This window comes from Hylaeus volcanicus, chromosome 1 (genome assembly GCF_026283585.1).
Source record: "Hylaeus volcanicus isolate JK05 chromosome 1, UHH_iyHylVolc1.0_haploid, whole genome shotgun sequence".
NCBI classification, from domain to species: domain Eukaryota; kingdom Metazoa; phylum Arthropoda; class Insecta; order Hymenoptera; family Colletidae; genus Hylaeus; species Hylaeus volcanicus.
Genome location: NC_071976.1, coordinates 36645396 through 36673395, shown reverse-complemented (window position 1 = coordinate 36673395; position 28000 = coordinate 36645396). Strand labels below are relative to the sequence as shown.

Genomic DNA, 28000 nt, shown 5'->3' with positions numbered 1-28000 from the left:
GCAGACACGTAGAAAGCATAACATTTATTATGGCAAGTACGGGTAACGGAGAATAATACAAATTTTATGGCAATATTGCCTCGTTACAATTTACGCAGTCAGTCTATAATTTCTCGTCGACGTTTTCAATCGTCGTTGGAAATTTAATTATACACAAAGTCACGTGACAGTCCAATAAGAGACCGAAACAATTGGTACGCTCCAAAGGCACAATGTTCACAGATAAATCAGTTCGCAATAATCAGCGAGGATCAGTGTACTCGCCGATCCTTTAATCTCTACAATAATTGTAAAGCGATTAGTAATCCGTTTTCTAAAGGTTATAAAACGTTGCATATGTTATTTCATTATTATCGTTTACAAAAGCAACATGCGCACGCCAATTGGACGACGATTGGAAGACGAAGCATCGAATTGCTCATCTTTCTAAAGGTTTCGTAAAATAAAAATTGTTCCATATATATCCTTTTAAATAGAACACCGATGGATTATGCTTCGAAATTATAGTTACAAATATAGCTAGCTAATAAAGCTAATAAGAAGGAGCAGAAATGTATTTTTTAATAAATACATGCCTGAAAAGTAATCGTTTCAGAGATGTCCAATTACTTAATTTTCAAGTCTGAAAAATTAGACAGATTGTTCCACGAATTTTAAGAATGTTTCAAATGAATTGTTAAATAAGATTTCTAGAAGCGCTCGATATATCAAACACTCTATAATAAATAAATAGCTATTATTTGATAAAAGAAAAAAATGATTACTTTTCGAGTGGATATTTATTAAAATTTTCTTGCTCTACGTAACACGCTCTGTCAACCAATTAATTTTCCGTACATAATTCAAAAACACTTTGTTTAAAAGTAGTCATTAAGTATTGTATCTGGCAGTGCAAGGGTAAGTAAACCTACAGCGACACGTATAACGTTTAGAGTTACTTTCGATGATTCGGTCGCGATATCAACTATTAATCAAGAAACGTTACATTTACATTAAAATTATACTTGAATGGTTGCGAGAGATTCTCATTCTAATTCTTGCTTCGCTCTGGAACACGAGAGGCAGCACTGCTGCTGATAAAAGTGATAAGTGCAGAGCCGAGCCTGCAATACTAAATTGCAGTTCGATATACTGTCCTTGCAAAGTGCATTTTCTTCCAGTCCTGAAAGTAACAAATTAACGTAATTAAAAAAATTAAATTAAACAAATTTCATGACGATTACTTGGTGTACCATTTGAAATTTCTGGATCGTTTTGAACTTGCAGAACTCTATGATGGTTTTCAGATCCGTGCACGTCGTCCTTGCAAGGGTAGTCGTTGCAGGTCCTTCGAGATATAGGTCTGTCCTTGTCCTTGCAGTGAAGCTCGTGATGTTCAGGCGGTTGACCCTCGCTGTTCAGACACCTCACTTCCCTTTTCTGAATACCTTTTCCGCATGACCGGGAACACTGAAGAGAAATAAATACATCTAAGTATTATGTACAGAGCGCAGAAAAATGAATGATACGAACGGTGAAGGATTAGCATATTTTTAGCAATACATCATTGATACAGTAAACAGTCAATTGTAGAGAACATTCACAATATTTTTAGTTAAATAAATTAGATATTATTATAGATAGGATATTTAACAGTATATCAAATTTATAATCAGATGTAAAGAAATTTACCAGCTTTGAACGTTCATATATGTATATAGTAATTCAACGATGCATAAAGATTCATTTGTTTAAGTTTAAATTACCTCTGTCCAGTCTGATATGAACCACATGGACGTACACGGTGGACGGTTGCATGGTCTCCTTGTTTCCGGTTTGTTAGCGGGGCAGTTCATATCCAGAACCACGCGAAGGGCTCCGCGAAGGGTCGTTACGCAAACTACTTCTCTAACCTGTTCTCCTGAATCACATTCCGTGGAACACTGGAGCGGAGCGGAAAATAGAAAACGATTGATATTTATTGCTAAGCTAGTAAGATGCAATTATCTGTAACGAGCGCGTAAAAGATTAGAGTAACAGCAATTACGTTAATGCCAACTTGCGAATATTAAGCTTAGGGATAAGAAATGACGACAACCCAAGTTGTACGCAGATCTGAATGCTCTTATACAATAGTAATATTAATTTATATATGATATCTTTTTCTTCTTAAAGTATTCATCGCTTTATTAATGTTATCGAAACGAACCTCGGACCAAGGTCCCGTAAACCATTGCCCACTGCAGGTTCTGTTACTGGAACAGCTTCTGGAGGTTTCGGGTCGACTCGATTGCTCGCAAAATTCCTCCTCTGGACTGTTATCGCAGAAGACCTTTCTCGTTTGCACACCAGTTCCGCATTCGGCCGAGCACTGGAACGTTGTGAAAGAATGTTGTTCTCGTTAAGGCAGTTGAAAATATTTATAAAATCGGGTTTAATGATCGGCCAATCTGGACAAGCCTTATATAACGTTTTCGGCTGATATATCAACGATCATCGATATTTTATTATACATAGTAATATCTGTTGAGTAATTACAATAAATTTAAACTACGAGACATCTCGAAGTTGGCAGTGAATGGGCTAAATAAAATTTATTTACCCCTTCGGTCCATTCGGTGTATAACCACAACGGACTTTGGAGTCTCGTAGACACACCGTTTACTTGCGGTGATTTGGCCAAGCATGGTCCCAAATCGCAAGCTTCTTGTGTGTTAGGCTTCGATTCAGGATCACAAGAACTTTGTGCGGAGCAAGTGGCGAGCCTCGTCCTTTTACCTGGCCCACAAGACGTCGAACACTTTAACACGAATAAAAAGGAGCTTTGTCATTTCGAACAAGTATGATTTTTATTACATGAATGAGGTTAATTGTAATATTATGTCCTGGAAATTTCATTGCTTTATTAGATGGATATTTAATACAAAACAAATATAAAAAGCTACCTTTTTATTTCTATATGTTACAGTTAAATTAAGGTACGTTTAATCACACTTTAAAATACAATATGTATCTCTAATTATACTACATCAGACAAGGTATATTTGGTAATTTTCATTCGAAATCCAACAAACTATTCCCTCACGGGAGAACAAATTACGAGGGACCTTCAGCTTTCATCCCGAAATACCAGACTACGCCATTAATTATGATATTCAATCTTCAGTTGATAGTAAATGCATCTCATAAACCGTTACATTCGTTACATTTGAGCCACCGATTGCGTGATTTATCGCTTTCAAAAGTCACTCGACTGAAATACACGCGTGCAGTAGGTAATAAAGAAGGTAAAGTACCAATGACCACGTGCCCACGTTCCATTGCGAAGGCGGTAACGGCGCCGGTGTTATTTTCACGTCATATTCGCACGCTGGCATTTCGCAAACCTCGGTCGTTTGAAGAATTTTCGGTTCCATACAGGCACCGTCGGCTATTCGCATTATTAGCGACGGTTTGATTTCTTGCACGCATTCCAAGTCCCTGACACGTGTCCCGGTACCGCAGGTAACAGAACACTCGCTCCAAGGGCTGGCTCTCCATCTTGGAAGAATCGAACATTTTTAACGAGATTAAGTCATTGAAACAAAATTCCTTTCTCTGCAAAATCAAAAGCGTCTCAAGGTTATTCTATACATATGCATACATTAAACTCATTTGGAATAATAGGAAAAAATGTTGACAGACTGTGAGGAAAATATAGCCTATGTGTGGCAATTCTTGTTTGCTGGTAGTAATGTTTTTCTAATTGCCTAGACTCTGCATGTAGGAGAAATAGTTAACTCCTTTGTACCGAATATATATATAATACAATACTTTACATCTTTTCTGCAACGATAGAGTTTAAGTGTTAATAAAGAAGCACGCTATTTTTCAACTTTTGCGTATCATGACAAATTCTTTATTTAGCACCATGAGACAGAAACACACCGTCAACTACCTACCTGTTATAGTATTATACATATACATGATGTGGCAATGAAAGAACTAACGTTATACTTACTTGGGTGGACAGGGTGTAGTATTACACCGTAATTGAATTTCTCGCGGCTTCTCCAACGCGTGGCACCTCTTCTCAGGTACCTGTGCCTGCGTGTGTTCTCTTATGCAGGTGTACTTGACTAACTGGGTACCTTTTTCCGAAGAAAAGTTCAAATAAGACCACCTTCGTCTCTTACGTTCTGAGCGAAATTAATCAAGTACTTGAGATTATTTCTTCTTTGAAGAAAGTTGTTACCTCCTCCACAGGATCTGCTGCATTCGGTGTAGCCAGTGGACTTCCAAACAAATTTTCGTTTCTTGTAGCGTTTCGGGAGATATGGTTGAGTTCCATCGATATTCGGGGCTCCATTATCTGCTCTAAAAAAAAACAATGAATTCATTTTAGTGTAGCGACTAATGTCGACCAAGCTTAGAAAATTTGATTACGGTGCTAAACATTCAAGTATACCTTCTGTGAGGTATATTCGGAACGATAGGCTCGGCAGTTTTAATGGCAACTGAAAATGAAATTTATTTAAGATTAAAAGGAACGTTTATTACGGCAAATCATGAAATAAGAGCTGGCTTAAGAATATTCGGATATTTCGGTGAAATATTTATTAGTAGATTTTATTAATATTTATCGATACCTGTCTTATGCCCAAAATGAGAGTTTGTTGGAACGTTTACATTTCCAGGGATGACGTACCGATACACGATACCTGGATTCGGTTCTTGGTACAGAACCTGATTAGAAAATATCAATATTTCGTCACGCAACATTTTTATATTCATGAAATAGCGTGGTTTAAATAATGTGACAGATGCACACAAGTACAATAAATTATTTACCATTACATCAATCGGTTCTTGCAGTGGCCCAGTAGCAGAAAAGCTTTCCAAATTTTGGGGACCTTGACGAAGATAAACAAAAGTGGTTCCAGCCGCTTGGTATTTACCAGATAAGTTAATACTGTAATTTCCATTGAATAAATAACTTCCATCTTGCAATTTGATTGCTGAAAAGAAAAAATGTATAATATTTAAATTTAAATTATGAATGAAAAATAAATATACTATCGAGACAATAATCCTATTTCTCAACAATTTTAGTACTCCATTCAAGATTAATTCAAGTTGTGGTTGACTTTTAGTTCTATAGACTATTTTCATATGGCTTGAACAATTCTATTGTGCACGTATATATTAATTAACGATGCAATCGCAAAAAATTTGCATTTTGCAAAGGCGCTATATTTCACAATCTCTTTTTAGTTATTCAAATGACACGTTTGTAGGGTCGAAAATTCAAGAGATCAAGATTGACATAGTCAATCGTGCACGCTGTTAATTATTTCGCGCGCGCGCGTGTGGGTGTTGAGAAGTAAATATCATGATCATTCGCGATATAAAACGTAAAAGTCATTCACAACGTTCGAATGCGAGAACCGTTGATTCTGTTAGCGTTATGTGCGCGATACGATACATTAGAAATATAGACGAGTCATTTAGTAAGTGCCGTGTACATAGGTCGCGATTAAATACTGTGCGTCTTTCAACTTTCTTCGGGCGCAGATAATTGAAACATTATATCGATATTTGCAATTATTACGAACTCTTTTAAACAGTAATTTTTCATTTCATTTTACTAAAAAAAAAAATGCAAGAATGATCATTGTGGCAGACTACATTTTATTTCCAAACTAAACACAGGTATGGATACAACGAAATGGCAAACTTTCTCTTTCCCATAAGTTCGAAAATAATTACAAACTGAAGTATAAAGTAAAATGATGTGCCATGAATAAATGGCACTCTAAAATGTTTTCATTCGACATCTATTATTGGAATAAAATTGTCTCCGGGTCAACGTCTGTTGTACCCGCATGTCTCATTCTGTTGATGTTGCTCCCACCTTATAAATCTTGACTTTTGCGATAAATTCGTTGGCTAAATCCGCCCAACAAACGCAACTTGGAAGACTGGCCAATAAAACGATTCGATTCGCTGCGAATTCAATACGTAATGGCGAACTGTCTGTCAAGATTTCGTATTAACGGCATAATTGATCGCATCAGTAAAAGCTTCGAATCGCTTCGCATTATTTCACACCTACCTACTCGTTCCTTGGAGATCTAAAGGAAGAAACAGCTATACATCGGATACGTGTTACATTAATCTTCTTAGCGATCTATGACACGTCGATTCATCGTCGTAAAAATTCCGATCGTGATCGTTTAGCATGGAATTATGTTATACAAGAGGCTCTACGCGTTGTGCATTTTATGACCGTACGATTTATGTGATTCTAGATAGGGACCAGGTAATGGGGGACTTTGTGCACACGGTAACAAGTATTAATTTTTCAAAAACTGAACTGGCTGTGATCAAAGTAACACGCGAATAGACATGGTGGAAAATAGAATTTAACAAATTCGATCCTATAAAAGGATAATAAACACTCTGGCAAACTATACGTTTGTTCATACTTTATTTACACTATCTTCTACTGTTTTTGTTGTATCAAATTACACATTTCCAGCACGAAGTACAATTACTTCCAAGACTCGTTGTAATTATTAGTATCGATCTCCAAACCATAGAAAGTGTAACGTCGGTGTCGCGAATCTATTCTCCAACACAGGCTCGAGCATGACGCGATAGACTATCAAGAAATCGATGAAACCAGATGTTCGAAGTGTAATGCAGTACATGATGTACCTATCGATAGCTGTAGCACTTGGTTTACAAGAGACAGCGTGTCACGTCCCATTTAGCACGCAACAGGAGATTAGATTATACGGGGGTTGACGCCGGGAGCACGACGGCGACGCCTCTCGTTCGCTTAGATTCCGACGATAGGAGATCTAAGCACTGATAATAAAGAGGAATCGCAAACAACCGGTGCTGATTGCTTACAATCGCGAACAATCACGGGCGACGATTTGCTTACTGGTACAGTTCATTAAAATCAGTTTGCCGCACTCGAACGGAATTCCGCGTATCAACTTGATTCAATGTTCCAGCCAACCTTCGTACGTTCTCATTTCTCTTCATTCGTTATGCGCTCGTTTCTGTTCCGCTTTATCGCCTCTTGGTACTTTCACGCCTTTGTCACGGGGACGTGTTTCTTTCATAAATCTGGATTACCCTCCGATTTTTTTTTGTATCGCTCGCTGAGCTAGGCCGACGGCCACGATGCTTCAGGAGTAGAGAGTGTGAAACGTAACAATGAAATGAAAAGTATCATAAACAGTGGTAATTCTAAATGAAGGTTCTTCATTGTTACGTATCGCGAACTTACTGTAACGAGTGTTAAATTGAAAATGACACTAAAAAATATTTACTCAAGAACCTATATTCATAGTTTATTCACCATTACTCTTTACATCGAGTAAAATTAACAACTTCTTCCTAGGTATCTCAGTCTCTTTTTTTAATTACGATGACTTTAGAAAGCCCTAGAGGACTTGGATCCCTTTTAACAAAATTCTTCTATGAACAAGACGAGAGAATCGGGAAACTTATCTTATAAAATGTGAATAATATAAAGATAAAAGATTAAAGGAACAACTACTTGTTGCTTTGTAAATTACAATATCCTTTTCAAATGGTCTCGAACGAAAGATTAAAATATGTATTTAATAAAAATAATTATACACGTGCTAATACCAGCTTGTATCATAGTTTTAGATTAAAAAATACAACAAAATATAAAATGTCACTCTGTTACCCAAATAATTCTCCGTGTGACGCAGTTGGGTCACGTTCAGAGCGAGAGCACCTCTCGGGACAGTGGCTACTAGATTGTAACCCCGCTCCAAGGTCGGTTCCGTGAAAATCCCATCGATCAAATGTCCGCAACAGCAACTTGAGAGACACTGTAATCATAATTAGCGCGCAATTAATTCATTATACAAGAGCTTATCGCGCTTTTTAATCGAATGAAAACACGCTTAATGCATCGCGAGTCATTTCAATTCTCGAATACTGCATTAATTATATGCTGTTCAATGTGAGCAGAGGACTGACTGCTGAAACCACTTTAGCGAACGGTAAGTTATACGATACTTTAAAATGCAAAGCGTGATAAATAAATGAAGTGTTTGATAAAAATATCAATATGCTGAATATCCTTTTTTTTTCTTTTTTCTTTTTTTTTTTATAGCTCGTGATAGGCGGAAAGATTAATTAGCATCTGGTTAAAGGGGAACGTGGACAGTAATCGACAACACTTCTTGATATGGATTATTAAATTTCCATTAAATTGCTCGGAAAGATTATCTCCTAATAGCCTATTCGACCGCATTAGACTCGATATTAAACAATAATACGAGTATAACCATGTGGTTCACATTTTTTACACATATTTTTAGAACAAATGATTTTTGTATATTTCAAGAATAACCAACATCAATGCGATTCTAATCAACGTTATTATTGGTAAGATAATTTGAATAACAGCTTCGTAATTCGTTTCAGCAGTGCATTCTTTACAACGACTGCGCGTACAATATCGAATGAATAAATGTACTGCAGAGAACACCGAAAAGACTCCGTTGCGGAAGAATGAAATGCCACAGAAGCAATCATGTGTTTACACGTCCTAAACGAGGTGGCATGGCGATCGGAACGTGCTAACAGAAATAATGGAAGCGTTACGCTTGTTTTGTCGAGCACAGTGCTTTCGTTACACTGCATTGGTATCCATGATAAATATCTTTGACCTTTTTTACCGGACGGGGGCACGTACCATGATACTGAATATGGTAGGTTGTTGCGTGAAAAAAGAAATACTAACTACCGTGCAATTCCGCTGTCTAAAAAGTTTCCAAACCCAATTCCTACGTCCTGTTCATTCGACGATAGTGAAACAAAGCCACTTATTCTTCTGCTACACAAAATAATATGTGAAACACATCTTTAAGTGTTATAAAATGTCGTAATCTCTTTCGTTCTACGATCTTTTCCCACCTTTCTGATATATGTAGTCATTATACCTTCGCTATAAAATTTCTGTAATAAATAGTTCATTTCTCCGTATGCTACAGCCTCTAGATATCTATTTGCAGACATGAAATCGGAAGTGAATGTTCCATAATAAGGTGTACAGATGTAGTCTGACCTCAAACGATCCTCACCTATTGCTCCCCAGCAGTCTCGAGAGTCTATCTCGAAACTGTCCAAACCCCAACTAGGATTAATCACTTTTTAAACCAACGTAATTCTTTCAAATGATTCAGGAACTAATCGGGTCTACTAATCGATCAACGACAAACACCAAGGAGGCTCACCTCACACCGAAGGTGACGAATAAAGTGATTTCTACCAGAGTTGTTGTAGCGAGATGTAGGTATGCATACCAAGAGGATCGTAGACCTCGTCTGTTTTGCCCGGAGGCGTCACAAACCGAATCACTCTTCAAGTTTCGTTCGCCTCTTCATTCAGAAGTGGCGACTATTTCCAGATAGTAATTAGTCAAAACAGAAATGCTGTTTGCACACGTGGCTACTCGGCGGCGCGAGTCTAAGCAAACAGTGGCTAGAGCGTTATTGAATCAGCTAGATTTGAAATGGATGTCCACGGCGCGAATTGGCAAGCCACAACACGCATGGCAGGACACGTGTTCGGGACGCATGAAACCGCCGTGAAATTATGGCTGTCAAGGCATAAATTTAGCCCCGTCGTCGTTCCGCACAGTCTCTACAGTCCGGCTGCAATTCGTCGTCCTGTCACCGAATCGCGACAGCCCGAGTGCACCGGAAATCGAGGACCACTCTGTGGGCGATCTGGACGTCGATGCAACGATCGAGAGACCACTCATGGCCATCGACAAACGAATTTCATACGTGTTACCAGTTACCAGTTACGTCAAGGACCAAGCTGCCTCGCATCCGCGTATTGACACGGAATAATAACCCGATATTAATGAGTTCCCAGTGACGGTGCTATTAGTATTCCAGTTCGATCAGAGTGTGCGGTTACTTGGTTACGAGCTTAATAGACAACAGAGTGAAGAATTGCCACGTTCTTTATTATAGTGTCAGCTTGTTTCGTACTTTTCGTATACTATTATGCATTGGACATTTTTCTAGTATATGTTTTATTGTGATTTTTGTTTGGTTTGTAGAAGAAATTTAGTCAGTTGTTTCGTTACATAACGGATATCGTCGATATCATCGACGTTAATTTTGACACCTGTCTCTTATTCACTTATTTCCAAGTCCTAGAGCATTTCTGGTGTCGAATGTAGAATTAAAGCTCCTGGTCACCCGTCCGAAAGGGAAGCCTACAAACCTCGATGGCCAGCCACATGTTTGCTGTTATTCACCCTGACTCGCAAAGTTGTTCCGTGAAACAGTCGAAACCTTGACACATCTTCTTCGAAGCATGTTATGTGGTGCAATGCACTTCCTAGAGCAAATATTGATTTCGTGCCGAGTTCGACTTGTAGCGCATGCAGGCACTAATTGTAACGGGCACCTCCTTCCTGCCACATGGCATACATGTTATACACAGGTACAAGTCAAATATCCATTCTATTTAAAGAAAGATTCAGTTGAAATTCTGCAACCATCCACGGTGTACGAGTTTCTTGTTCGAATTCCGACAACCTATTGTATACTTTATCCTTACTTTGGCGTCGGCGTCAGCGTCGCCGTCGAAAGTATTCGGGTTTGAGCCAGAATTTGCTACAGTTGGATTAAGATCAACTAGATCGTGATTACTATAATACAAGACGTCGTTTGGCTAACCGACAGCTTCATGTTTCATCTATTAGAGCAAGCCTTCGGACACGTACAGTTGGACAAACTTAGTAAGATTCCAGATTCCAGTAATTTCGATGTTGAATCGAGAGAATCGGTCTTCTTCTTTCATGCCAAGATTCGTTTTCGTGTTTTCTCTTCGCATTTATTCGAAGCTTCCAGGTTCGTCTTCATTGTGTTCGTACGCGTGTCTTCGATGCTCAGATTTATTTATTACAAGGCAGTGACGATCACGGCGTCGTCTGCATACAATGGAAACTGCGTATCCTCGCTTCTGGCTAGATCTGACTAGTTGATAAACATTCGCAGACATGTACAGCTTAACAAGTTTAATTAGATTCCTAAGGATGGAGGAGTAAGTGATGGGGATGACATTAGACGATTAGACGATCGTTTAGGCCTACAATGTGGCTAGTGGGTGTCACCTGATACTTTTTAAAAGAAGACTATTGAAGGATAACAGGGATCGTCGTGGATCTGCGATGAATTCCTAGAAGATGCTTTGTCGCTGCGGTTGGTACAGCGATGCAAATGGCGCGGGTTTGATTTGTATGCATGGAAAATTGTCAATCTGGAAATAATGTTACGGAAGAAGGTCTGAAGGTTATTGTGACGTCTCGTGTGCGCGGGTGCACTCGTATTCACGCGCTTGATGAAGCTGAAGAAGATTAAGACGATAAGAAATTGTACGTTACAATGAGTAATTCTTTACGTGGGTTAGCGTTACATGGGCGTGGAATCGTTATATGGAACGCGAAAGACGCGTATAAATTACAAGGGAAAACCACATGGCCACGTACGAGCGAGTGCTTTGATGGTGATTCAGGTCGGATCTGAAACTTCGTATCTATTACTACCGTTTGATTGGGTGATTAATCACTGATGGTTTGCTTGAATGCTCTATTCTATTTCGATCCGGCAGTTTCGCAATTTGAGGATGCATCACGGTCATCGTAGCGTCAAGAATGTACTTCGTAGCTGTAGAAATTATAGATCGATTTGTTAGAATCGATTGGAAAGTAATCGAGTGAAACGATTAAAAGTGATTTCTTTTTGCTCGGACAACCGTTCATTGATATACCGAATGTTGTGTTTATCTGTGAATAGATAAATACATAGAATAACTTGATAGATTCGTGTAATATGGAAGAATGTATAATAAATAAATAGTATAAATGTGTAAAGTAGATACAAGGAATCTAAACCATTTTCTTTCGTTACAAAAATGGGACTGTTCACTTTGTTTTGTTTGGAAATTAAATAATTTCCATCTCTATTGATTCATTTCCAATGAAGTGGTTTTATTACGAATCGTGAGGATTAATAAACGAAATTTTTAAACGACTAGCATTATTTTCTATTCAAATTGTTTTGTAAGAGCCGGACCAAGAAGTAGTCTGGTGGTGGAACGCAGAGGGTCTGCAAAGGCGCCTATCTCATCACTTTCCACTTCCGGTTGGTCTGTAGCGATGCATAAGGTCTGACGTTATCTTGTCCGAAGATGAGACCCTTTCCATCAGCTAAAACCTAATTTCTCGTTTCTCTTGGACTGCCTGCAACCTCTATTACACAATCTCGATATCAGCAATCTGTTCAGCCTGGTAATTGGAAATTTGTCATCGACTAATTATACAATCATTACTAATTTCGATGGATACAATTTTGACTTTTACAATTAAACATTTTAATCTAATATGAACAGAGATAATATTGCACACTCGAGACTGTAAATATCAAATCAACAGTCGCTAGGTGATTCATAGTTTCCCATTTACTATTTTTACCTCCCCGATGGGCTATTCTAACTTTCAGGTCGCACGCTACGTACTACATGTATATCGATATTGTACCAAATAATTTTAGTTTTTTTTTTTGTGTGTGTGGGGGGGGGGAGGGGGCGTATACGGCGTAGAACAATGACAGAACCGTGTTCAACACGCGTTGAACAGAAAAAAGAAATGCTAATAAATGTTCGATTCGTTGTCTAACAGAGTCCATCTTTTGTCCTTCATAGCCGGCAGAGCTGAACGCTGGTGCTGTTCCGTTGCACGACACTTCTTTTTTCAGTAAAAGCTAATCAGTAACGTGCATATAAAGCCGCGCCCAAAGTGACACTCCTCGCTCTGATTGGATTAACCCGGGATGAATGTCAAGTTACTTGTTGCTTATACACGCGGGAACGATCGATGTTAATTGTATGAATATCGCATGAGCGAATTTATAAATCGAGCCGAAGGGGGAACAATGAGAACCCAACCGCGGCTCTCGATTACCGACTCGATAATGTCAAACGACGTGAAACAGGTCCCCGGATCGCTCGATTATTAACGACGGGGATCGGGTGTATCATACGGTGCGCCGCGCCGGACGTTAACGTTATCTCGCATCGATGGTTATCTAGGATTTATATTTCTGACATCGGTAGTGATTTACAACCGTCTACCTAGGATTATAATTACGATGGAGTTTATGGAATCTCTTAATTACGTAACGACCCAGTCCTAAACGTTGGGTACATTAATTCACTGAAAGGGCTTCGATCGCGCGGGATTGTGCAATCTTCTCCGAGACGTGTAAATACCGAACGCTCTCTTACTCGTACTCATTTAAAATTTCACATTTCTAATGTATAGGTTGATTCTAGTTAATCGCACAGGGAATCAACTGCACTAAAAACATAACGCCAAAAACCTAATAAAAGACTCGTTTATATGTAGAGAGCTAAACTGATCGCACAAACATTGGTCTGTCTTTGAACCTCCTGTACTTGTATGGCGCTTCAAGGGCTTCAAATCAAAAAGTCCTTCGTCTTCTAGCTATCCATTAGCGTTAACCATTTGCGGGACACCCGTCCAACGAATGGACAAAAGCGCAACTGTGTAATTTATTGCAAGTGCGGAGCCTGAAGTAAACGACGGAGACGGTGACCCGTATAATCTGCGCGTCGTGCGCCGGGTCGTCGGTTTCGACGTGTTCTTTTTACAGGAATACATTGTAATCGTGTGTCGGTGCGGCATAAATCTGTGGAAGCGTTAAAGTGCATTAAATTACACAGTGCGCGTTAACTTGTAATAACCGAGTCATAATTCTCACCGCCACATTTACAAGTGGACCCGGGCGAACACACGTCAGGTGTTTACACTGCGATAAAACAACCCGGCGTACCTTGTACTCGCTTTAGGAACCACGTGTATATGTAGTTGATTCAAGTGAACAGCGCCTTCCGGATGGCCTAGATAACACACCGGGGGCTTTGATATCAAACGTTTCGCGTGGAAACCTGCGACTGAACGAATGAATTATTATGAACGCAGCCGGCAATGGACGCGGCCGCGCCGCGCCGCGCCGCGATCCTGGTCGTCTCAAATTCGAGATGTGATTCTTTGTTCGAAAATAAGTCCAAGTTTGGCCCACTAAATTTCGTCGCGTCAAGTTTGGACAAAGTCCAGTTCAGGAGATTCTTGGTTTGTCGAGAAGGTAAATTGATACAGTTGAATTTCGACTGAACACAGATTTTCATGGAGAATTTCACTGGAGTCGGGCAGAATAACCTACACCCTCGCTCACAAGTATATGGACGTTGTTTCACGTTGAAATGTATATCTAAAAAAAGTTACGAATCTATTAATGAATATCACTTGTGTTTCTGTATTTAGTTTGTGTTGCATTAGAGAGCATATTTTATCAACAGTTTATTTATTGTTGCATCAGTATGCAAGTAATTTGAGTAAAGGGAACGAATCGAATCGAATCGAATCGAATCGAATCGAATCCAAGTGTTTTCTACATGTTCGACACACTTTTAAATTCAATCTCATCACGAATTACGATGCAATCTACATAAAATCCCCCACAGAATCCCGTTCAGCATCGAAAGAAGGAATGCTTAGGTGTTGTACGAAAATCTCGACTGATTCTTGACCAATGGGCCCTACGAAGTAGGTCATCATAGTTTCTCCCACGTAAAGCACTGGTGAATCATCCGAAACGTCGACTGTGTTATCCAAGCGTGCTTTCACGTATTGCTCAGCTTTTCTTATTTCTGGTAGCTCGATCCACCCTCTAAGGTCTCGACACTGGCAATGTTCCTTTCGATGCTCTGTATCATTCTACGCGTCAAGAGCCTTGTGTCTCGCACGCAAAGTCTGCCTTTATTGCGACGACATTAAAGACAGAAAAAGAACGGAACAAAAGTTGCACGGAATCATTAAGATAAGCGGCTAATTAATAATCGGCTTCGAAAGGACCGAATAAATCATCCTGGGTCCACGAGAAGCGCCACGTTCGGCGTTGTGCTCGGAATTCTTGACAACGGGGATTAAACGGCTCTAGTGATCACGAAAAGAACCCAGCAAGAATGGACGTCGAACTCGATTCCGACGCCGACGCCGACGCCGACGCCGACGCTTACGTGCTATCGGAGAGATCTCGACAATGGTGTCACGTCGTCAGAGTGGCACACAGGGATTCGTTTATCCCCGTTTAGCGCGTCTTGTCTGCTTCTAATCGACTAATTTGCATTTATTCACTTCACTTTGGTTATTGAAACCAAGTTACATATGTTCGTGTTTCTGTCGAAACAGAGGGAAAATCGCATTTTTAATTTAAACTGTGGTATTCTTAGCGATAAGTATAATTATTTAATGCATCAAATCCGCAGTCTAATCACCACAAAAGCAATTACAAATCGATCACAAAGTAATCACTACGTAATTATGGCACGTGGCCGAGCTCGGTCGTAGACTATCGGTTCTGTTTTCGCGTCTCATCCTTTTCTCATCTCTGGTGTGGATGCAAACGGCGCGGCGCGGCGCGGCGCCAAAGATCGAGCGAGCAGGTTGCTGGCCGCCTTGGATCCCATTGCTCGGCGCGTAACAGATGGATCGCCGCCGAGGCGCGAGTTAGACGCGCCTCTCGACGCGTCTCGTCTTCACGGATCACCGTGAAAAAGCATTTCGAATTCGACGCCACGGAATCCGGTCTTATCTGTGGAAAGTCGATTATATCCGGCACAGGGAACAGGCTGAGAGGCGTGAAAAGAGGAATGGAATTTCGCGGAATCGTGAAACGGTTCGGCGAACGTTCACTGTAACATCGCCGAGCAATTCGACGCGCGAAATTGTATTTTCCTCGAGCGTTTCGCTCGACGATTGGTCCCAGGCTTGTGACGGATGGATTCGTTAACGCAGTGCTTCTCAAATCCCGTTTTCTCGATAGATTGAAATGTTTCGAAAAGAAGGAAAATTAAATTGTACGATATTGGATCGAGATTCCAGACTAATATGTATTCAATTTATAACAGTTGAAATAGAAAAATGATGTAAACTGAATAACATATTAATTTTATAACGGAAAATTTATAAATCATTATTTCGATAAGATAATGAGATTGCATGTTAAAATTCTTGATTTATTATGTCGATTATTTAACGGCATACTATTTTATCAAAACCTTTCACTGTTTGATTAATGTACAAGTAGATACGAGGTTGCCCATTAGATAGTATTTTATTCGTGTAATTTGTCATTTATATTGGAATTCGGTATGAATGATTTGTTATCGACCTAATCTATTATCGTATAAAGTTGCGCGATCAGACGAATAGATAGACAGAGTCGAAAGTTGAGCGTAGGAATTTGAAAATATTCAATCAGAAAGGAAAGAAGTGTGAGCGTAAAATGGTATCCAGAATTATTATGAAATTCCGAAGCTATTGGATTCTAAAATGTAAACTCGAAAACGTTTATTTCGAACTTGTTCAAAGTTCAAAGATAAATAAACAAAGTGGTCAGTGAACATTGAGAAGATTCGCGCAGCTTGCGATACTTGAGACTTGGCCGATGAGCAAAGAAAGTCCAACGATTCCAACCTGCACGATCATGACCCTGCACTAAGCTGCGTGTCATGACGCAGGGCAAGAAACGAGCCACGAAACTGATGGTACACGAATAAATATCTCCCTACTGCCAGTCATGCAAGCGCGCGTAACAGCAAATTGATTGCGTAAGGGGGAAGAAGATTTAATTGAAACTCGAGGTATTTCATACAACAAGAAATTTAACGTTAAAGTATCATTTTTATTAACATTGCAGGCTAGTGTTGCATACATTTTTCAATCAGAGGAAATTAATTAAAACTTTAAAGAAATCCAATAACTAGTAAAATATGTAGTTGATTTAAAGTCCGTGTCTGTGGCATTTTATTTAACAATTTATAATGTATGATGTTAGAAAATTGAAGCTTTTCGGGATAAATAAAAGTCTCTCTGTTCTTCAGATTTTGAAAAAGTTCGGAATAAAAGAAGGACACATACGTCGTTAAAATCAATTACATTCGTGAATTATTCCTTGTTGTTCCTGTTGCACTTTGTTGGAAAAATATCGGCTGCCAGACGTTAACAAATAATATCCGCAGTGACAATTCGAGATGCATACGTTCTCGTTACAGGACTATAAAGACGTTCGCTGCAGCGCACTGTTTATTTACAATGATAAATGAGATGCGGTCCCCGTAAGCAAACCATTTACAAGGAAGCTACAAAACGTTTGTAATTTATTACAATGCTACGGCCTGGGAACACGTGTTTGCCGCGTGACACGAAAACGAGGAAATGCTGCAAGGCGCACAACTTCCTGAACGGATCACACGCAAGTTGTTATCCAAGGTGGTGGATCTGCAGTTTTCATTCGATCTATCAAACTATGTATCATCTGGCAAGCAGCGAAACACCTCCGTTCGCGATCGAGTTCGTTCAACTTATCAGCGTCGAATGTGGTTCTCCTGTTTCGATAACGAGTAATAGATTTTAATCGTCACCGGTGTTATTAATATCGCGGAGGAATCGATAAGTGGACAAAATAATGGAACCAACTTAATTCTGTCTGTAGTATTGAACATTAAAAGGATGCAGATAGTGCAAGCATCGTTATCTGGGAATAGTAGTATTATAAATAGTAGCGATTCTGCGTTTTCAACTCGCAAGCATTACTTAGAATGCTATTATAATGTGTACATATTTGCTAGAAAGAAAAGAACATGGTGAAAAGTGTATTTGAAAATTTGAAAGTTCAGTTGCGCACAAATTCTTGCAAGAATATTTAAAATTATCGACAGACAGTTACATTTGTACAACTATCTGTAAATGAAAGAATAACTTAAGAAAATAGTATAAAAGTCACTGATTCCTACATCTTCTATTCGTAGCATTTGAAAATTTAACTTTGATGTTCATCGAATGTTCCATGTATATAAAAAGAATTAATTTCGATTGAACATGTATTATCCTTAGAAAAAATTTCTCCTACCATTTGCGGTAGCGACTACACGATAAAAAAGCTGTAGCTACGAAGTTTATTCAAGCGATAAAAACAAAATGGATATTTCTTCATTTGTATCGGGATCGATGCCTGGGAGGAATACATTAAAAAGTGTTGAATTATAAGGGTCCCCAGGGGTGTCCGTCATAATGCACATGAGCAATAACGTGGTCAACGTGACAGTGGCTATCAATTCGCATGAACAGAGGTAATGAACAGAGGTAAAAGATTGAGAAGAAAGACACGAGAACACGGTTTGGTCGTTGAATTTGGATCAAAGATAAAGGCTGAGACCGTGGCTGCTTCCTGCAACACTTACACGTAAAAGCGGGTGGGATCTACAACACGCTCTCGAATCTGTTCTAATGTGCTATCTGACCGGTCTAAGAATACGCGTTACTCGCAACATTTAACCACAGGAATGCGTTACACGCGATATGGAACTACTTCCTAGATAGACCTTGGGCATCGTGGACGGGTTTCTGCTCATCCACGGAAAGAAAATAAAATTGTCGTCGTTCGCATCGCCACAATTAAACGATGCAATTTACGAGCGACATTTGAATCGCGCTAATAAAACAACATCTCGTTCGCTTGTCAAAAGGTAGCCGCGTGCCGCGCGCCGTGTTGGCTCTTTTTTTTATCCTGGAACGAATACGTAAGCCTCGTTACGATATTCGTGATAACATTTATGATTTATGCTTTTACTGAAATTCTAATTTGTGGAGTTTGCACTTGTTATGTTTTCACGCGGTATCGCTATATTTATGGGTGATTATTTTTGAATCGATTAACGTATATCCAGGAAAATGTATATCAACATTCACATATATGTAGTAAATCTTTGAATTTTTCTCAAAAAATTGGCACGAATTTTTTTGGACAACCCAATAATTACAATAGTTGGAATAGTTGTTCTTCTGAACAATATCGAACATTTTCGTCTATGTGTGTACAACAGTCGATGGATACAAAAGGTTGACAAATTAAATCTACGATACTTTCTATTCAACAAACGATGACCAAAGGAAAATAACAGCTAGCAAAAATGACCACTTCGTATTCACGAATACCATAATCATAATTTATTAAGACATCCTTAATACGCGCATTCGCGTAACCCCTTCCGACGATCATTAAGAAGCAGCACATTAAAGCAGTAGTAAAAAATTTGATTCACAGTACAAGGTGCACGTGTTTCGTGACAATTAACGAGGGGCTCTGGTAGATGTAAAAGCAATAAACACCTTCGACGAGCACGTTGCCATTTTTGGCCACGCAGTACAATCGATGCCATTCCTCGGACGATTTATTTCTTTTCCCTTCCACCGACGCGATACCTTTTGTTCTAACCACGTTGAGGACTCTTCGCATCCACCAAAAACATTGGACAATTTTTTCCGTCTTATTTTTTATTTCATCGCAGGAATTCCTTTTAAGCGCGAAGCGAATCTCGAGGCGTTTCCGATTCAGACTACTTCTTTGTTGACGATTTATCTGCGGTTCGTGTGAATCCGAGACCCGTTTCGCCGATGTACATTTCACCATCGTCATTTTATTCGTCATAGTTCCTAATGGACAGGAAAAAACCGGTTTAAACGGGACGGTCGCGAGTCGTCGGTGTATCCATCGTAATTTTCAAACACCGACCGGCGACCGTTCGTTAAAGGAATACGCTGAGGCTACTTACCCTTTCGCGACGATTGGGCCTCGTTAGGTCGTGAAAATAGTAATAATAACGCTGATTAAACTAATGACGAATACGAGCGACGATCCATTAGCCGGCTCGACGAGAAAACATTGCTGAATTTACCGAACAAGCGACGCCGATTTGTGCTGAACGCGTTCCATGCCACTTTCAGCTACTCGGAAACGCGTGGCATTCATTTCGCCATCGTTTCGAGTACTTGGACTGTTAGCTATCCCATAATGTTTGCACAGAAAAGTATGATCTTGGTTGAATGGGATAGTTTGTTAGAGCAACTCCAGCAACATTGGATTTTATAAAGAACAGACAGAATATATTGTCAATAATGTAATATTAGGCTCTGTATTCTGTGTTGGAATTTATCATGTGAGAACCACTTATTAATCGCTACAGAAAGTCAATAAAATGTGTTTGTTTTCGATCATACGAGATTTGGAACTCGTATCTAATCACTAATTTTAACCATAAAAAAGGTTGTCATTTTTTTGTTTTTGTTTTTGTTTTTGTTTTTCTTTTTCTTTTTACATCTATATTTTATATAAAATATCAGAAAACTGAAGGTTTAAACAATTATTTAATTGCATATTTTCGAAGAAACTTGTCTTGTTCATCAATTACTGGGACTGATCTACTTCTTATAAAGGCTGGCTATCGTACATTGATTCCCAGCTGTTTGAGTGAAACTGTGCGTGTTGTGTATATTATCTCTGATTTGTGTATTAAACAATGCCAGGAGTCTGCCAGGAAGTAAGGAACATTCGTTATATCACTTAATGATACCTTATTTCTGGAAGCAAATGAACGAGGTGTAGATAGCAAAAATATTAGTTCAAGCCAGAATAACAACAATTAAAACTAGTTTACGCGGTGAATAAAGTAAAGGGTACTTCTATTTGAAAATCAAACGATTAATGGAGAAAATTGCATCGGAAAATTAAATAAACTACGAATAAAGGTAAGTGAAACAGTGTTAATTATCAGCGAGAACATCGTCTTGGTGAGTTTTATTCTGTCATATTAAAAGTTTCTGAATTTTACGAAACACCAATGAAGACTTTGGGCGATGATTAATAAAGAATCATTTGTCCCAATATTCTGAAAGTAAAAAACTACCAGCAGCTGCCAGAAGCTTATAAAATAGGATGTGTCACTAATTATTTTCCGTACAAACTAAAGATAGAATAAAGCCCAGCTAAAAAATCCGAGCAAACTTTTTAAACAACACGGTGGTTACTTCTCCTCGTTTCTTATTAAACACCTTCTGCTACAAAGAACAACAATAAATTAAACAAGAATTGGACAAGACGAAAGTAAAAAAATAGATTTTCCACTGGAAAAAAATGAATTTTCCAAACATAACTACTTGGGTGGAAATACCTACAACTAAATCAAACAAAACTAAATCAACAGAAACTACTCGACGCTCTCAGGAAAAAATACATCGACACGCTTCCGATGAATTTTAGCGACACGTACGGATAAAGAGATGCTCCCAAAAAGAGTCTCTTATCATTGTGACACGAACGAGACACGGCCGTGTGATACTTTTTATTGGCCAGTGGTAGTAAGCTGCCAAGAACGACTTCTCCCTTGGCAAGGAAAAAAAAAGAATAAGAACTAAAAGATCGAAAAGGAAGAAGTAAAAGGGGGAGAAAAAAGAAGGGGGGCTGCTCTCCAACCGTGGTTCGTGGTTTTCAGCATGCGCTGAGAACGGCCGTTCAAACGCGGACTGGCTTGAAGCACGAGGCGCCAGATATCCTGTAATTTGTCTTTCAACGAATCACTTTAGATGACGACGCGGGACAACGATTTTCGTGGAGCGTATAAATTATCATTTTTCTGCCCGACACGAACGATAGCCACCGTTGTGCTCGTTTCGTCATTTCTCCCTTGCAACGTGACATTCTATCTGATATCATTTTAAATCAATTTCCGATAATAATAACACGCTAGACCTAGATACTCTTATTATTATTTTTTCTCTGATTACTTTGTAAAGTACGAAAGTTGTTTGGATTTTGTATGATTTTGTAGGGTAAACTTGACGAGGAAGTGGATCGAGACTTATTTGCTTCGAAAATATGATATGAAAAGGGACTATTAAAATCATGTTATTACGTGTTATTACACGTAAGAAAAACTAATACCAAAGTATACATACCATATATAGGAAAAACAAAATTAACCGTCAATTTTTGCTTCTTCTCGATTGTATCGACATTAGTGATCTCATAAAATAAAAAAGTATCGAGAATTCTTCATTAAGCATTACATATTACATACATATAACAGATTCCACGGCCGACATAGAAGGTGTTTGTCCAAATTAAAACGTTCCACGTGACTGATTGCTCTTTAGTTACAGAACACTGGCTTACAAAAGATCTTTAGAAAAATCGATGACATATCGCTCGTATTAAAGAACCGTATCCTTTGAATTCAGCTTCAAACAAGCCGCTTTACGGTTACTCGGTTTTTCTTCGTTCCGCATACAGCACACGTAGGAACCGCTGCACATTAATTTGATCTACGAGTTTGGCATTGAAGTTAGAGCCAAATTGGAGCCGGCCCCCACGAGTGTTTTAACAGCACACTAAATCGTGAGTAAACCTTTCGGGATTTAATGTTCAAATCTTACCGTTGTAGATATCAATAGAACGAACAGGACAGCTCGATCCATCTTGGCGAACGTTCGTGCGGCTGCTTCAGAATCCAGGCGTCATCTTCGATAACTTTGTTAATTCTCTTCTTCTCGACGAGCTTCGCAAAGAATTCTTCGTCATTCTCTCGAGCACGATTTCAGGCAGTCGTTTCGCGTTGCATCACGGTTTTCGGTTCTATTTTAACTTCGTCGACTGTCATCGAAATCACGATTCCACATTTCACTCACGCTTTCTTCTTCTTCTTCGTTTCCTGTCTCATCCAGTCTTTCATCATTCCACGAATTTTTTAACAGATACGTCTTCTTTTGATGTGCAACAACGATGAAATTCAGACCACTATCGATTATGAGTTACAAATTTTCTTGATATGAAGAAACGTAGTATTCGTAATCTTTCTTTTATTTTATTTTTTTTTTTTTTTTAAATTTCATACCACTTTTCTTATTATCGTTGTTTTATACAAAGCATAAAATTAGTACTATTAGTTTAGATAAATAATGGATTCAAGATCCCATACTGTATATTTCTCAGGCTTCAACCAAAGTTGTAAACCCTTTTCAGAGAAACTGACGTGCATAAGCAACACCTAATACCATAAGTCGCTTAAATATCGTAAAGTTGAAGATCGCTCCTCTCGACGAGGCAGCTTTTTACACGTATCCAAATTCATTCAAAACTCTACACTCTGTGCAACGTAATATGTACAAGTTTTTTTCTTCGTTAAGCAAGATACGACCTTACAAACAATGCGATTTATGGCCTCTTACTAAATCCTATTTAAAGGTGAAGAATCCGCGAAACCTGAATTTACTAGACGCGCGGTGAATATATATGTATATATGGCCGCGACCATTGAAAAGTCGAATTTGTTCATTTTTCCCCATTTGATCGCGGATTTCTACAATTCCCCGCGCGAGCCGAGTCCTCTATCTCGCGTCGCGCCAGAGACTTTCCTATTTCATTTTTCCAGTGTTCGAGCAGTATTACATATTTACTGTTCCCCGTGTTACCTTGTACGGGATTCCAAAGACACGGAGGAATTTCCCGGGTAATATCTAAATTGTGATCAACGATCGTACTAGACCCGGATAGAAGGATAGCGGAGATAAGGAAATTATTTACACGGACGATGGTAACGGCACGGCGCGCGGCGGCAGATAAAAATAAGCCAGAAACACCAGCGTGAGACACAGATTGTATAATTATTAGGATGTCACAGAAGATATTGCACGATTTTAGTCACGATTCTCTTTGTTACTCTTAAACCATCTATCCAAGTAATACGTAAGCACGTCGCTGGCATGCTCTTATCGAAACAATTTCTATTGAACAATTTCTATTTATGCAGCACATTCCGTGTAAAATTCCCCGCAGTTTTTCGCCTTACTATCTTATCTGTGATTATTCTGTAACTTGCTAGGTGCAAACATGCTCCTACCTTCATTCTGCTCTTACGATTGAAATTGAAAGACTACCAATGTTTCGACAAGAGAGCAAGGCCATAAGTGTATCTTTACGAAAGTAAATCTTTGTCCAATTTTTTTTTTCGTCAAGATTGCGTCGTTGATTATAACTTTGATTAAACCAGAACGATAATTTATGTAAACGCGTGCTGGCGATGGAACTACGTGGTTACAGTATTAATCAAGGGGATGGAGTGCTCAACTGCTTCTTAGGAAATCCACGGGTATTTTTAGGACTGTTTTAAAAATCTACTATTCCTGCTTCTCGTCGAATGAATGCACTTGGACGCGAAAATATATCCAGCGCTTTGGATAATATTTTGAATGCCCCTCGAGATAGGTGTCGGATCTCTATGTATTTTTAAATCGTGTCCCCATTTTTCTGGACCAAGCTGCAGCCTGCACTATCAACAAATTATTTACTTCTGTTTTCTTTTGGTTTGTCACGATTCTTTTGTTAACGAAAATTGTTAACTTTTAAACTACCTTAATTAGATTCAGGTCTTTTCTACAGTTAATCTATTAGATTAGATTTATGCCATTTCGTGTACCTATACACACGCACATAATGCTTTCATGGTCCAGTTGTTAGTGAGCGTTGGACGAGAATCTACATAGGTGTACGTATATTGGTCGTGCGTCGACCTGTCGAACGTAATTGCTCCTACATAGAATTATTCACTGAAAGTCCGCCGAGGATATTTTTTACCGCTGATGCATTCCGCGGCCGTTTCAATTCCGAATCGGTGCCGCGGATCGAAAGTTCCCTTAGAAAAGCTAAGCAAACGGTTTACCTCGTTGGCGCCAAGCCGTTGGTTCCACTAGATCGATCTCAATTAACGATTCTACATTATCTCTGCGCTAATCGATTGTTTATCCGGTGTATTTGCCGCCGACTGCCATAGCGCCGCTCCAATTCGACAAATTATGGGACTGGTTACGAGCAAAGGATCGGTTCACGTGCATTTTGCCGCGCTGAAATCGCGCGGAATGGCGCGGATTGCACATCTGCGATCGCAACGAATGAATGTAACCGGGAATTTACGAGCCAGGAGGGCAATAAGAACGTGAAATTATTGCAGACCTAATTAAACGTAATCGGTTGGTACTTTTAAATTATCGTTACTCGACACTGGTTAGTGCTAAAGTTTAAAGAAAAGTAACTCTGGTTACGGAGAGCCATTGAACGTTTGACTCTTTAATAAACGCGATTGGTAATATAACATGTTTCGGGATTTTTAGTTTCCGTTTAGATAATCGTGCTCATAAATAATGGGAGAATGTAGGCGATGCGTGAAAAATGTTTCGATTCTATTTCTGGCTTGTGCTTATCGAAATGAAGCATTTATGGACTCGAAGATTCCTGGCTTGCTTGCTCTGCGTAAATGTTGAACGTGGCAGAATTATTGAAATTTGAAACATGTGTATTTTCGTGTTTTTTAAGTCAATCTTCAACTATTGAAAAATAGCGAATAATACTATGAATCGAATAAACGGAAACTCGTGAATAGTAGTATTAGTAGAAATATCAAATACTTGAGTATGCAAAATTAGAAGCATGGAACGATGACAAGACTAGATGATTTTTCCTACGAAAACAAAGTATTTATCATTTACGATATTAAGACAACGATGCTAAAATATAAACGTTACGAGTTTAAAATTGCATATAAAAATAATTACACGGATCAAAAGATGAATGTGCAAAACTTTTGCTCATAGAAAGTGAGCGACACCTGATTGATTAACATTCAACAAACCAAAAGAATATTCCCTTATTTTCTACAATAAAACAAAGCTTGCATCTAAAATTCTGAAAGGTCGACTATTAATTGCAAAAAATATTCTTCAGCAACCTAGAAAGTGCATTTTGCCAAGTTGCCAGTCAATTGGAATATTCAGCGATTCCGAAATAATTACATCATTTTTTTAGTAATTTATTAGTTGAAGCATCGGCGAGCACGCATATTAATTACAGGCTATTTAAACATTACGCGTCGAGTGCACGGTAAGAACGCGATAAGTAGTCACACATACGGGCGTATGAATTACGCGACACGTATTCGGTTGCCATTCGTATGTCGTTCGAATGGAAAACACTACAGAATACGTTACCAGGCTAATATTTCATACTCGAGTGTATGTATTAATTAATCAGTACCGCGAAATGGAGACAAAGTGCTGTGTAAAGTGCGTTCCTCTTTAAATTTATCGCCCAATTTCTTAAAAATTTTTCTTCTATTTTTACGCTCCGTATCCCAAAAATCCAATCTACGATTATGTAACCGCATTTTACTATGAATTCGCTAATCGTGGATCGAAAAGAGCAATTCAACAGTCTCATCGATACCTCGCGTACGCCACGCCGCACCGTTGCTGCTCTTTCGATGTCTATTTTTTCACCAGCGATGTATACGAGATCACGTTACGTTATTGAAATGAAAATAATACACCCATTCGGAAGGTTCTACTTACGCAAGTCCAGATATAACGCGGAATACCGTTTATTTTTACGATTATCGACCCACTGGGGATCGCAGACTAATAATACACGTTTGCAAACAAGAGATCGACGTACCAAACAAAAAAAAGAACCATTTCCTCGGAAACTGAATAAATGAACGGAATAGCTCGTTAAGTGGATAGACAAGATCGTTACAATGACATTTAGTGGCGTTAGGAAAATATTTGCTTTCTCTTCAAATAACAAATGAAAGAACAAATAGATAGACAAGCATTGTCAACCATGAATAATTTCGTATTTTTAATTTTAATTACTCAGAAAATTAATTTACTACTTTTAATTGGTATTTGATCATACATGTGCATCAGGATGACTGAAAGTGAACAGATTGCTTGTTTATGACCGTCTAATTGTCCTTCCGATCAGAGTTCATCGAGTAAACGTGGCCATTTACAGGTTGCGAGAACGAAAGTTGATGTGTTAAGAAGGGCACAAAGTCAAGGCCACATGCATTCGAATACGAAAATAGCATTAGAACTCATCAAAGGAACGTAAATTTAGATTTGTGCGATACAAAGCGCCTTAAGCTGTTCCGTGTGTATCGTGATAAAAAAAAAAAAGAAAGAAAAAAGATTCTCTCTCTCTCTCTCTCTCTCTCTCTCTCTCTCTCTTCCGCGGCAGTAAAAACTGTTATACAGCTGTCTGGTAGAGGAAAGAGGTTCACGTCACAGTCTGACGGTCGTAGAAATCTCTATTACAGTCTGGCACGATTTTCAAAAGCATTTGGACACTTGAATGGCCACACCGTCCGATACATTCCACGCGTATCTTAATTTCATGCTGAATTTGTTAGCATGGAATGTAAAAGGGGCCCAGAAAGCACGCAACACGAGATATACATGTAACGGATATACGATTCATTAGACGAAATTCGATTATTATTGAAGCTGTTCGAGCATTATCGTATGCCGTTTAATAGCTATACCTATATCCGCGCGAGATGCGATGACTGGGGCCAATGTAAAAAAAAGAACCGTGTCAGGCTTGTCCCAACATAGAATCTAGTACGAATCACGAACCGTTGAAGCATCGAAACCATTCCCCGGTGTAAAAAAAGATTAAAGACGTCTGATCAGTCTGTCTAAAGGTAATCTTGGAAATAAATGTATCAAAGAAAAATTTCTGACAGAGACATTTCCAACAAATTTTCTCAAACTCTTAAAATTGATTCAATCGATAAATTGCTATTGTTATATTTACTTATTCACACCTTCGTTGTAACGTACCAGGATAACGCGATAAATGTTCAAAGAAATAGCCAATTTCGATTAACACTCGATCACATATTGTCACCTGCGATATATTACTTCGTGGACGAACTAATCAATTTTATAACTAAATATCGTGATTTGAAGTTTTCCAGAATTTCAAAGTTGCCGTATCACTGAATTACTCGTGTATGAGTTTTGTTTGGGGGACACTCGTGAGTGCTATGTCGAAATAGTTAACCCGTAAATGTTTCCCATTTAATTGTTCACCATATGCACTGATCAGTTAATTTTGAGAAAAGTTGATAACACAGCTACGGTAGCATGGTGCGTGTTACCGAATACCGAGAGACACAAGTTCCTCTGTCGTGCTTTACAGAGGTGTCGTGCCGA

The 28000-nt window shown here is 38.9% G+C and overlaps 1 protein-coding gene across 8 annotated transcripts; it reads right to left on the bottom strand.

Moving 5' to 3' along the window:
• Window positions 1-9: 9 nt before the first annotated feature.
• On the bottom strand, window positions 10-28000 carry LOC128873228 (thrombospondin type-1 domain-containing protein 4-like). 8 transcript variants are annotated; one of them, XM_054116666.1, is made up of 14 exons: window positions 27600-28000; window positions 22388-22748; window positions 7691-7838; window positions 4810-4976; window positions 4608-4704; window positions 4427-4475; window positions 4214-4335; window positions 3980-4109; window positions 3276-3519; window positions 2582-2779; window positions 2189-2350; window positions 1746-1922; window positions 1233-1449; window positions 10-1162 (listed from the first exon to the last, which is right to left on the bottom strand). In XM_054116666.1, the coding sequence occupies exons 2-14, from the start codon at window positions 22427-22429 to the stop codon at window positions 1026-1028; spliced, it is 1890 nt and encodes a 629-aa protein (XP_053972641.1). In that variant the 5' UTR covers window positions 22430-22748; window positions 27600-28000; the 3' UTR covers window positions 10-1025. The 8 variants fall into 8 exon arrangements, with proteins under 8 accessions (XP_053972641.1, XP_053972617.1, XP_053972652.1 ...); XM_054116642.1 differs by having other exon boundaries at window positions 22388-22998; window positions 27610-28000; XM_054116677.1 differs by having other exon boundaries at window positions 27610-28000.